Source organism: Merops nubicus, unplaced genomic scaffold, assembly GCF_000691845.1.
Source record: "Merops nubicus isolate BGI_N331 unplaced genomic scaffold, ASM69184v1 scaffold5724, whole genome shotgun sequence".
Taxonomy (NCBI): Eukaryota; Metazoa; Chordata; class Aves; order Coraciiformes; family Meropidae; genus Merops; species Merops nubicus.
Window position 1 is genome coordinate 78,391 of NW_008606490.1, and position 13,740 is coordinate 92,130.

At 38.1% G+C, this 13,740-nt stretch overlaps 1 protein-coding gene across 1 annotated transcript in view; it reads right to left on the bottom strand.

Annotated features, from left to right (window-relative positions):
• The window catches only part of NEBL (nebulette), a 95,350-nt gene that overhangs the window by 64,340 nt on the left and 17,270 nt on the right, over nucleotides 1–13,740 (bottom strand). Inside the window, exons 6-7 of the mRNA XM_008939673.1 lie at nucleotides 7,695–7,796; nucleotides 5,905–6,006 (exon numbers count right to left, since the gene is read on the bottom strand). Of these exons, the coding sequence (XP_008937921.1) occupies nucleotides 5,905–6,006; nucleotides 7,695–7,796 (204 nt within the window). The remainder of the gene's footprint in view (nucleotides 1–5,904; nucleotides 6,007–7,694; nucleotides 7,797–13,740) is intronic.

Sequence of the window (13,740 nt, forward strand, 5' to 3'; positions counted from 1 at the left end):
CAGCTGGGCATAATGGAGGAGAATAAAGTTCAGTCTGAACTATGCTGCTCTCATGAATGTTAGTTGGACACCTGATATCTGAGCCTATGCAACATCCATTATCATTTACCACGCTCTGCATTAAATAAATACACGTCTTTTTCCTCACTCCTTTTTTCTCTACTCCCACATGAATGTCTAATAAAGTGGTTAAACCACCTCAAACAACCTCCTTCAAAAAAATTTTTTTTTTCTCAGCTTAGTTGTGGGAAGAATTTTCTTTTTCCTTTTTAGTTCTTCCTTGACTCAAAAAGACTACCAAGATGGTTTAGCTTACACAACATCATTATGTTTAGCCACGACACCCAGTATTTCATTAATCAAGATAACAAGAAAACAAAACTAAGCCACCCAAACAGAAACAAACCATATTATGTTCAAGAACTACATTATTATTTCTGCACTTATGATATTTTTTTCAAAGGAAGGAAATTCTAAAACATTGTTACTTTTAAAGAGAAACTTTATCTGAATACATGATGAACTTCATAATCTGTCAAACTAACTGTACAGAAGAATGTCTACTGCCTTCTGGCAGATGCATCTGGTTCGTATTGTTTGATATTTGCCTTGGCTTTGGATCAAGCACAAAATTACGTATCTGAATACAATGACACTGCTTTCGTCAAAGGCAAATCCATATTCTGTATGAGCAGCAAAGGAATAAAGCAGAGGGCTTTCCTCCTCTAAAAGGTGTTTCCAAAACTTATCGTCTAAAAAAAGAAAACAAAAAAACAACAAAACAGGCAGTGCTGGAATTCAAAAAGCCTCTGAAACCAGGGATCAAGTCAGCATGGTGAGTACAACTGTCTTACTCCTTGTAAGCATTCTTTGGCACCAGCTTACATCCTAACAACATCATGCACAAGAGTTTAAATATCCAGCTATTGCATTCTGTCTTCTTCTGCCCAGCCAACAAATGGCCACAAACCATGCATGCAAAACAAATGCACAATGTGGTCCTTAGTATTCTTGTTAAGTGTGAAAGCGTCAGTACCAAAGGGACCTCTTCTCACAACTAGTTTGCCATCTTCCAGCTGCAGCTATTTCATGCCATTTTTTAAAAGACTGGTTTAGAAACACATTTCAATTTAGAGATTCCAGTAATAAATCCTCGTTAGTGTCACTTCACATCACTGCTACGAAAAGAAAGAGGAGGAGCCAGTGAACCCAGTCTTTACAGGGCTGTATGTCCTGATGCCAGTGTGCAGGAGGGTCCCAAATTTAAGGAGACCACCTGCCAATCCAACTGTCAAGGTTGCTGTTGCCGTGAGGGATGTCCCGGTACCTCTAGGGCTTGCTGCCTCGCCTGGCCGCTCTGCTCCTCAACACCACCGCACATGTCGCTCGCGGGCAGAACGGAGGCACACAATAATATCAGATGACCCTGGCAGTATCTCAAGAGCCCTTCCAGCAGTAATTTAACTCTGACTTGTCACAGGGGATTCGTCTCAGTGAAAGCTACGCACGCATTCTCTTTCTCTTGTATCGGTATTTGCCTGTTTCTTTATCCCTTTTGAAAGAAAGCATGGGGTGGGAGAGGGAGAAGAGCAAGCCCACGTATGAGTCACTGTGAAGTAATGCACATGGGTGTTCTTCTTTTGAATAGGAGAAACTTATGAATGCAGTTTCAAGGAGGAAAATATCCCTGAGAGAAAGGGTTCTGATTAAAAACAAGGAAGACATATACTTCATCAGCGATTTCTAAAACATCTGAAGGGGGGAGGCCTTAGCAATGCTATAAACTTGGTAGAAGAGCAAACAAAAAGTGGGAGTAGAAATGACAGTTGTTAGTGGAAGCTTATGCACAAATTTCATCATTAACCAAAAGCTTTACTTCAATAAGGGTTTATAGCTTGGTATGGGTAATTATTTACCATCTTAATTAAAGTCTTAAGATTGTTTATGTTTTTTAAGAGTATGTAGTGGGGGTTAATTTAAATGAAATGCATAGAGGCTGCTCTCTAATTGTTGCTGAAGAAAGAGCAGACTTTGCAGGCTTTTAACACAACAACATCCCTGAAAAAACAAACTGGAATTAAATAAGGCCTGGATAAACAAACTTCTGATAGCCCTTGCACAAAACCTATAAAAGTCAGAATTGCAGCTGGACAGAGCCGTGTCTTTTGAAGCTCTGCAGCAACATTCCTAAATCAAATCTGTAGTTCAAAGCTGTTCACACATGGAGCGTTCAGTTTCAGAAGTGGATGACATCACCCACTGCTCAGATTTATAAAGAAACGACAAAAATTGAATCATTCAACCACTGGGATCCCAGGATGAAGCAGACACTTGCAGCTAAAGCATTTCCTCATGACCATAGGAAAACATATTAAAAAAAAAAAAAAAAAACAGGCAGAGCACACAGATATTGAAGGAAATGCAACATAAACAAAGAGCTAAATTAAGATATTGATTGCTAAAAGCACTAGAAGAGTTTAAAGCAAAGAAAGACTTAGAAAATCTTACAGTCTTTGTGCTGTTAATCTTGAAGAAGGTACATTTTGAAAAACATTCTAACTCTAAGAATTTTATCCCTGAAACAATAAGCACCAGATCCAGCATAAAATATGAATATCCAAAATTATTCATCATAAAACCAATTATTGAACATCATAGGGGGAATACTTCATATCAGCAGCTCTTTGAAAAATCTCATTAAATGCATTAGAATGCATAAAGAAGATGTAAACAAGAGCTTGTTTTTTAAAAAAATACTAAAACCAACCCAAATTATACAAAGTACATTCAGCAAATTGAAAACCTCATGTTTTCACAAGGGCTAACACAGTTTCTGTTTTAAATTTGATTTAAAATCAACAGAAAGGGGTTACTGCATGCTGTGGGTAAATATACTAGTTCTGGGAGCTATTATTTTGCTACTGCTGTTGTCAAAAGTTTTGTTAAATTAAGGGGGAAAAAAAAGAAAAAAAAAGCTAAAGAAAGGAAGAAAGAAAGAGGGAAGAGAGAGGGTACACTGATTTTTTAGAGCCTTGAGTGCCAGTCAAACATTAACACTATTTTCTTCACTTTGTTTGCCTTCCTGCTTGCTTTGATTGCTTTCTCCCTTCATTACACCCACACTGCATGACCTCTTCTTGCTCCTGTTCTCTATACTCCCTAAATTACCTACCCATATGCACCACATTAAAACATGTTATCATCTTCTCTTCCCATTACATCCATCAGAATTGTCAACTTTGCAAATTTACTGTGAGGGTCAAATAACTAATATTTCTCTGCATGTCGCAGCTTATAGACTCATGCTATTAAGGGAGATTATCAACTTTCAGTACAAAAAGTTTATAATGCTCCCATTTGCTGAGAAACAAATGGAAACCCTGAAAGCCAGAAAGTCTGGAGACAGTGACTGTTAACTTTACTATTTTTTAAATCTTGCCGTTGTTACAAGCTTGCTTCAGGATCCTTACACAAAGAGGACTGACACGACTGACCCACGTTTAAGGCTCTTCCTCTCCCACAGCACAGGTGCATTCCTCACCCTGCCCCACCACCCTGCTCTTTGGACACAGGGGTCATCTTCATTTTTCTGTGCTCTTGATTTATGACCGTGGTGTCTGAGTGTTACAATGATTCAAATAATGTATAAAAACATTAGATAACTCATGGTCACTGCCCTTGCTTCAGAGGAGGTGGGGAATTGCTGAGTGCAACTCCCCACTGCTGAAAGCAGCCTGGTATTTACAGCCTCCATGCTGCTGCAAAGCAGAGGGCAGGCAGATGAGTGTCAGGCTGAAGCCCTGCCTCCGTTTTGAAAAGTATGTGGGCCACCACACACACACCACAAGCAGCCACAACAGTGTAGACTGAGAAGAGGACAAGAGAAGGAAGGTTCCCAAAACTTGGACCCAGTCCCAGTGGCTGCATAATTTGAACCACCAAGGTTTAGTAAGAATCTTCTTTACAAATAAAATGTAAGCAAGTTACATTTTGTCAACTGCTCGTCTCTTTCTGCCACACCTTCTGCACTATTTAGACTCTAAAGAAGTTAAAATTGCACACTAAATGCTCTCTTCTGCAGACAGATCTCAACTACAACTGCTGCCATCTTAGTCCCTGGCAGTGAAGAGACTTTTATTATAAAGATTTTGCAGATGCAGCATGCATTGTCCAAGAGGAAAAGCACATCTACTAAAAATGAGCTAAAAAGTGTGCTGATGAAGCCTACGATGCAGCTGGCTCAGCTGCAGCCTGCAGGACCCCATGATCCAGCTGCTATTTTTTGATTGTTGTGATTGTTTGCCACAACCTCAAGGCTACCAGGCTTAGTGAGATGGAGAGGGCTATGGAAAGAGATCTGCTTTGGTCCCATTTGGGACAACAGGCAGCTGCAAGAACATGAGATTCTGAAATACGCTGCAAGGAAAGGAGTGTGTAGGCAGCCACTGAGTGGAAATAAAGGATACCATGCACTAAATTTAGATATGAACCCTTTTAAAAAACAGTAAAGGTTTTTGCTAAATAACAGACAACTTCCTTTCTTGTAAGTGACACTCAGGGCTAAGCAGCATTGTACTGGCTCTTCCTAGAAAACCCAGGTTGACTTCCAAGCCTGTACAATGCTAAACACAAAAGAATCTCTTAGCAGAATTGTCCATCAGCAAAGGAATAAGCACATGATCCATTACAAAATGGAAGAAAGAAATTTGGAAAATACAAACTAATTTAGATTCTGGACATATCATTAACAAAGCAATAAAAAAGCATGTGTTTTCTTCTTTCTCCCTTTGTGCACTGTTAATGCTTCAAAGTTAATAATGGTCTAGTGTGAAACAGGAAATCATGCTGCAGATAGATATCTAAGGACGACGTTTGGTGACGGTAAAAGGTAGTCAACCTCCTGCAAACAGACACTGTACTGTTTTGCAGCTTGCTCTTTATGTCTCATTATTGTCTTTCTATCCTAGTTCTGGGGAAGACATTTACTATCTAGCCAAATCACAAGTATTTGTGACACAACACTGATTTTCAGACTGTTGTAGTGTATACACTACCACTACACTTGGCTTTTTTTTCTAGTTCTGGGAAGCCTGACATGGCCTTCTCCAATCAAAGGGTTTTATCCTCCTCCTACACAAGGGCAGAATTTGTTCCTGGGTTTACAAAAGCTCTAAGTGTAGCCTGACAGGATTACTAGTAAGGATTATGCAAGGCACTGTTAAAGAACCACTCCAGAAAAAAAGGGGAAAGTACAGGTCAGCAGTCAAAAATCCCTTCTCACGATATCAGGCTGATCTGTAGCAGAGTCTTAGGCGTAGATCTTACAAGATTCATAAGAGTAAAATAGGGAATAGGGTATTTACAGCTTTCTTTCTAGTTATGGACTAAAATAGTCCCTCTTTTTTTTATTTTATTTTTTTTAGGTTAATATATAACAGAAAGCAGTACATAAAAGGTTCTGTGTCAGGGGGAGGAAAGGCAGGTGGTGTACATGTCAGGCCAAATTCAGATCCCATCACTCACATTAGCAAGCAGTTACACAAAAGACCTCAGTTACTTCACCAGGATGAATCAGAGTTAGGTTCCACTCAAACTGAATGAGTAGTAAAATTTCCCTCTAAATTAGTTAATCATTTAGAAATCCTAAGTAATCTGTATAAATATATACCATCTCCACAAGAGACGAGTTGTAACAGACAAAGTTCATTGCATTTGTTTCATAAAAATGTATATTCTCTTTCCTAAGAATCTTAAATATACTAGTCATTGCAATACTATATGAGAAGTTTGCAAATTTAATCTTCATGCAAATTGAGATAATCATCTAAAAATCTAAATATTTTCTTGCATTACTAGAAATGAGATGTCTGAATGAAATTATTGTAAAATGACAGAAAATCTTACTTGGCTTAACAGTTTTGAAACTCCTTTTGCATGTTCAAAATCTGGTCTTCCAAGTACAGCAGGCTCCTTATTCATCTCTCCCCTTCCCTTCTTGTACTCAGCCTTAAAGGAAATGAGTATCAATCTGTATTAAATTGTTTATTATTGTTTTATCAAGAAACATGTAAGCATTGAAGCATTTAAGCTAGTAGAAGTCCCATTTCATGATCTGCATTGACACCACTGTTCTAATCAGCTTTAAAAAAAAAGCCCTTCTCAGGCTTCAGCTCCTTGACAACATAATATTTATTTGTTTATTGTAAAACTGAATGCACAGCATTTGCAAAATTTAGCTTTAACCAAATGTACAGCTTAAACCTGAGAAATATGGTTCTGCCAGTCAAGGCAGAATGAGTTACAGTGGCTCAGCATTTCTTACCATGGGGTCCTCAGTTTACACAAGATTATTTGTAGCAGTGAAAACAGTTTTGAAGCTAGGCTGAGAGGCAGCTTTTTTGAAATATAAGGTCAAATTCCATTCTTGTTTTACCACTGCAATCTTGCTGGATGTCAGTGAGGTTGCACTGGTGTAACAGAGCGGAATTAGTCCCACAAGGCTGATGTTACATGATCCTTCCAGCTGAGCTGCCTCTCATGCAAATTGCTGCAATTTTTTTCCACAATGCATTAGAAAACAGAACAGATGAATCAATGAGATGCTTTGCAAGATCATAGATTAAATTACCTATTGCCTAAAATAGGCTTCTTGCATTACTCAGCCACTCTGAAGCAACAAGAACATGTCTTGACAACAGACTGCGGGGAACTCAAGTCCCAAGACTACTCTTAAGTCAAAGGGGGCTTGAACAGCAATTAGTAAATTTGAGTGTTGAACATAGAACTTGGTAGAAGTTCTTGGTTTTCAGAAAATCCTGAATATTTTAAAGGTAAATCTCAGGTCTCTTAAAACTCTCTCCATAGGTGTCTAGCCAGGCTCACATTAAACTATTAACAGTTACTTAAAAGCTTGGCTCAGGGCTTTTAAAATATATATATAGTTTGTCTTGTCTATAATAAAATATTAAACTGCATCACACATTGCTGCTCCTCAAACTGCTCCTTGACCTATCCATTAGCAGATGTCGCAGTGGGAGAGCAAAGAATTTGAGAGGGGAGTTCGTGAAGGAGAGCTCTCAGGCAAGAAACTGTTTGCACAGCTCTCAGGACAGCAGGGAACTGCAAGTCCCTGTCACTGCCAGCTGAGATGGGAGGAGGAAGGAGAGTCCTGGGATGCAAGCTTCTCTTGTGCTGAGGCGGGAAAAGGCTCAGTATGTCCTCTGAAGTGCAGTATAGGACATAAGCATATGGCCTATTTTGAGAATGGTTATCATAAATAAAGTTAAAACAAAACCAACGTTAGTAAGCTTAAATGTTATCTTTAGATCAATGGCCAATAGTTGCAAAGGTCATACTGTTATCATCAAAATAGAAGAAACTCATAACTTCATAACATGCCAGGCAAGTCTGGGGTCTTTTTGTTGCTGGATTTTGGTTTTGGGTTTTTGTTGTTGTTGAGTTTTTTTGTTTGTTTGGGGTTTTTTTGTTGTTTGTTTGTTTGTTTATTTGGGGGTTTTGTGTGTGTGTGTGTTTGGTTTTTTTTTAAATCAAACCACCGTATCAGATTTGAGATTGCAGATTTTCTGCTCATGACCTCTGATAATTTCAGCAGCATTCTAAACAATCTGTCTCAAATTAAGAATAAATAAAATAACATGCCTAAAACATACAAATAGAGTAACAGAGGAACATACGTCACTTATTATTTTTGTTATCTCAGTTGCTATCTTTATGTCCGGCCTGTTCAGCACTTCAGTGTACCTATGAGTATCTTGCACATCCTTCTTATAGGATACCTGTGAAATAAATAACAGTTTTATTTAAAATAAACCAAAAAAACTTTGACATTTATAATCTTTGAATGATCTATCACCTCAGACATTTAAACAGAATTCTGCCAAATTTATTCCAACACAATCCTGCTTGACAGGGATTACTTTGCAAAGACCCACACACAGGTTAACAGGATAAGGAAGAAATTCAGAAGCATAAAATACAATATTAAAATGAAAAGTGGTTTTGCTTAGAAGCATAGTGGAAAATGAACACACTGAAAAGACCAAATATTATGTTTTATCATTAAATTTCAGAGGACCTTCTAAAAGCACAGCATTTTTTCCTATGCTCTACCCATTTTAGTATAAACTAACCCTCCTATGAGCCTAGCAGACTGCAGCTACACTGAACAAAAACTGTAATTCTACCACAGTGAACGTCTCTCTCAGTAATAGGCAGCCGTGTAGCTGGTAATTCAATGACAGAACTCCACCTCAGCATCCCACATTCCCCGCAACTCCACTTATCTGCTCCTTTACACAATCATGGGAACAAGAACAACATGTGGAGTACAAGACTGAATCTTTCTGTTTGTGCAAAAGCCCTTACTATAATGAATAGACTCAGAAAACTTTGACCAGAAGGCTAAACCACAGGTAGGAAAGTCCAAACATTCTCCATTTAGCAAAGCAATCACAGGAATACCACAGACCTCAGGGACGCTACAGAGCTCCAAAACCCCAAATTATCCTCCTTCTCCCTCTTCAGGGTCTGTAGACTTTTTCCTCTCCCTTGCTGTAGTACATGTGCCAATCTAAGCCAATTTCCAAGAGCTGTCTGACTGAATTATTCTGAACGATTAAGAAAATTGTCTCTGGTATTCAAGTGTCTGAATAATTGACGTTTCAGGAAAAAGTCAGGGAACATAAAGCCTACAGGAAATAGAAACTATCAGAATAATTCCTGCTTTACTGGATAACCTTTTAGGTTTTCTTCTGTTGTTTAACAAAGTTAATCAACCTCTCAAGATAGTACTTTGCCATCAAAAAGTCCTCAGCTTGAAGCTTCACTAATCTCCACACCTAGCTCTTATCTCCAATGTAAAGTTTTGCTCTGGTTACAAGGCAACGAACTCAAACTGCAGCACAGGGCAACAAATAAAATTTGTAGAAATGTTCTTTTAAAAAGAAAATAGAGTATCTTAGCTTTTTGGCAAATATTTTACAGGCAACAGGGAAGTAATTTTGCATCCATGTGGCTTCAGTTATGTAGACAAGCTAAACAGGCTTCACTGTTGGCTGCTTGCCCACCAACAGATCTTATAATTTTTAACCTACAATAAGTGACACACAAGTGTAATCACTGATAAAGTAAATAAGTTGGATGAATACAGCCCAAAGTGACACCTACCAAGAAAACAGAAACTTGGTTCTTATAGCTTATTTAAAACACTGGAAGTTTTCTTTTGGTTAGGTTTAGATTTCCTCTATTTTTTAAAAAAAACTAAATGTACAGACAAGCATTTGCAATTCAGGGCTTTACATGAATTTAGTTAATTATATGCTGTTCATCCTAATGACCACATGAGGTGAGGTGAAAACCACAAAGGCAGCAGAAACAGGTTTCTGAATAGCACCCTATCATCCATGTAAATTGCAAATTAAAGGCCAGCATATGTGCTCAAAATAGAAATTAGGAATGGAGTGAATTTAAGAACAGAGAATCAAGAATAGTGGTGATAAAGTTGAGGAAATGTGGTCACTTATTGCTCCCAAATGACATGATCATATAGTACATGAAATAATGGATTGTGGTTAATTTCAGGGGGAGAGGGGGGAGGAGGGAATAAGACAGTGACAGTCCTTTATATTTCACCATTTCCAATTATATTAGATGCAAGGCCAATTGCTATAGCTTTCCCTGAGTGAATTATTATTCTTCCTGCACCTAAACCAGTATACCTATTACTTATGTCTGAGGGAAAGTCATCTAGCATTTTACAAATGTCTGCAATATATATTTGCTCCATTCTGCAGCTTGTCATACTCTGGTGAGAATAAAAACGTTATGCAGCAGAACAGTAGTTTGTCAGAGGTAGGCCAAAGAAAGAAAAAATATGTTTCCCATTTCCTGAATAACCTCAATCCCTGGATGCTGACCCTTTCCCATTGGGACGGTGCACTGGCCTCTATTACACAGCTGCTATTCCGTTCCATCTAGTGATTTTGTTCTTTTTTTTTTTTTTTTTAAATAGTGCTATGTTAGAACAGTAACACCAGAGCTATTCCGAGAGAGCAGGGAAACAGATGTAGGCAGGGAAAAGCAACCATCTTGGTGTGTGCACCCATGGTCACCCATGGTCACTGAAAGAAGCCTGTGAGAGGGGAGAAGAGAAAACAAAGCCTCGTCAAGCAACGGAAGAAAGGAAACACCAGAAACACACAGGGAAGGGGACACCTTTCCTCCTGACTTGTTGAAGAGGACATATTTTCTCCTGAGTCCCTTTCAAAGAGGCTCAAACTCTGACTGGAATCTCTACATTCCATCATGTAAAGGTATTACATGATGCCTTTACTCAATCTGCACTTCAAAGGGTTGCTCAGGCTCTACCAAAAAAAATCACCAAAAGCTCAAGAATTGCTCCTTTTTATGAACACCACAGGTCTACAAAACTTCTGCTCACACTGGCCTTTTCATAGGAAAAAGTAACAGATACTGACAATTTAAGAGCAGCAGTGAAAAACCTAAATGGAGAGTTACATCAGACCAGTATGAAATTCAAGTGAAAAAGAAGCAGCAACAAAAAATGAAAAAAAAAAAAAAGGCAAATTGTACAATCACTAGTTTTGAAGTTGCAAATAGGAAATCACAAATAACAACTAAATTTAAACTGGTTTTCTAATTTCTATTGAAATAATTGTATAAATGTCACTACATTGTTGAAAAAGTTTTAAAATAAAGATAATCTGCATAAATGCCATTTTGTCTCTTTAATCCCAAATGTGATTACATATTCTGAATTGCCACTAGGTTTTGCCAAGTATAGAAAATATTCAGGGCTTGCTCACAATTAGCAGACTAATTTTAAGAGGGCCAAACCTCCAGCTCTTATGAAAAGGGATAAGGTCCACTGAGGATAAGCATGCTGGTCTATTTACTCCAGCCAAGTTTCATGAAGATGCTTCACCTTTCATTACACTGTCAGCACAGGAGAATGCACTACAATGCTGCAAAGTAAACAGATTTCTAACACCACCACTAAACATCTCAGTCTGTCAATCAACAAACGGAAACTTCTGCTACATGGTGACTGAAGCATACCTAGGTTTAAAGGACTGAGACACCTCTGCAATCTTTTGTCTTCCCCCTCTATTCCAGTTGCAAAACTCTTCCAAGCTATGGGTAACAAATAGTTAAAATACACACAAGCAGGCATCCTGAGATGCACACACAGCAGTCAGCAAGGAGCTGGGAACACCCATCTGCAAGAGAATTTGTCTCTTATCATTCATCCCTGCTTAGTATTTTCTAAGAGCTGCAAGTCCACTAACTAATGGCCTGTCAGCTAGGTCTCTGCCCCCTCTTCTCTCATCTGCACTTTGGGGTCCATCAACACTATGGAAATAACTAGCTAGTGACAATCATCATTGGCAACAGCTCTTCTGATCCCCACTGAAATGGTGTTGAAAACTGTTTCCCAGCTCATGTAGAAGAGACAAACACATTTCTGGCCCACTACAGATTGATGCAGCCATCCTTTCCAGTAATGGGCTTGAAAATTGATTGGCCCCAATTACATCACGAGTAAACACATCATTTTCAGCACTAGTTGGAAGTGGTCCAGGGGGACCTACTGTTGACAACCACTGTCAGCAGAAAGTTAGTCTGTGAAAGGTGATTTTTCTAATGCAGATGTTGAACAGAGAGCCAGGAGAAACCTGACTTTAACATGATCTGCATCAAAACAAACATCAGTGTTTTGGTATGTTATTGATGGTGTTTAAGTAGATCAAGTTTAAGATCTGCTGATTTGGTCTTATCAGAAAGAATGTAAATTTTTTGTGCGTGTGGATTGTGATTGCACAATACCCTTCACATGGAAAAAAAAAAAAATCTTACTCCTAAGAGAATATTGCCTTCTTAAATACTCAAATTTACATAGTCAGTGAAACATTATGCATTCCCACTACTGATGTATATGTATGCTCTTTGCAGTCCATTTGACATGAAAAGTTTGCACAAATGTCAACTAACATTTAAAAAGCAGCACTGTTTTGTACGTAAGCATAAAAGAAAAGGTAGCAGGGCTCCCAACCTCCATTTTAAATGTCCACAGATGAGTCTATAGCAGTTTTCTTATTTGTAAAATCAGAATACCACTTCCTTATTTCATAGAATGTAATGTTGTGAGGAGAATCAGTAATTTTATCAAGTAGAATGTATAAATTGCTGTACAAATACTTAAGATTATTTTGCTATTCATAATGCTGGACCAGGTCATGGAAGATACAAAACTGCGATCCACAGCTTTGACTATCTTCATCAAATGTTATGTCCAGTTTCTATCCAGGCACAACACATCAAGTGTTTTCTTTGCTTTAGACACTTAACTGCCATGTCATTTCACTGTTCAGTTACTTTCTTCAATCCACATGACTCTCAACTACACATAAAGTGAACCACTATTTTGTGACCTGCTAGTTTTCTAAGGGCCACCACCTAATTGTGGTCCCAAGCTTGGAAACATTTAGATGAGCTAAATGACATAAAGCTCAGCACAGATGTAAGTAGGCTGATAGTCTCTACTTCATTTTTCTCCTAATGCCTTTCTGTGTGCTCAAGTCACATAATTACCATTCACTTCACAAAAAACAAACTGAATTTATGGAGAAAAGTACACTAGTTTGGATAAACATGCTTTCATTTAAGCATTATGAAGTATTTAAATTATTTTTCAAGTAAATTCCCATCATTCAAAAAGTCACTTTTGTTCTTTTGAGAGCAATTTACTTCAGTCCAAGTATGAAGAAGAGAAAAATGTTTTTCTTACACATGATTTCATTGTTCAGGGGATTTTTACAGTATTTTGCTATTACACAACTTCCACCCATGCTTACAGAGCATGTTAGTGATATTCAACATGCTGTGAAGGCCTACAGCACATGACAGTTTCAAAATGTCAGCACAAATGTATTGTAAGTTGAATACAGTCATAATTTTTAAAGGAAATTGTACATTTCAGAGAGTTGAGTATAAATGTCAGCCTTATTTTAAGGCTGAGTAAATAGTCTTAAACACATCCTAATCCTATTAGATGCAAACCCTGCATATAAAGGTTGAATTGGGTTGGCAGAATATTGTAGGTAAACATGCATTCCACTCCCACAGGTATACTTTACTGAGTGGTGGATAAAAGAGCTTTGTCCTTCTATTCCCTCAGTAGTTTCCCTCCTTTTCCCCTGCATTTGCAAAGCTGTGATTCTACAAATATCCTCACACAGTTCAGAAAGACAAGTGCTCCACATTTGGGATGCTCACTATTCCACACTGTCTCAAACATGAAAACCCATGTGGCCCTAAAATAAAACTGTACTTGCAAAACAAGAAGTATGCAGCTATTCACCATGGTGCCCAAGCAATTACCCACAGGAGCTGTGTAAGTCTACTGAACAAACTGGACTTATGTAACCTCCTCCTTTATGTGTAATAAAGATACATCCTCATTGCACTGCAGCTCCCCAGGAGCAACCAGAAAGAATCTGTTCTTAAACAGGTGAATCTGTTTCATCTTTCTAACTAAGAGTTTTATGTTGGATACCAAAGGTTTATTCAATTTTTTTGAAGTTGGCTCAGGCTGAAAATAATTTCCTTCACAATTTTCATTGTTTTTAACATGCTGTTAAAAATTCTCATTCATCAGAACATCCTTCTCTCCTCTGTTTCCCTTCATTTCCTTTTCTTTTT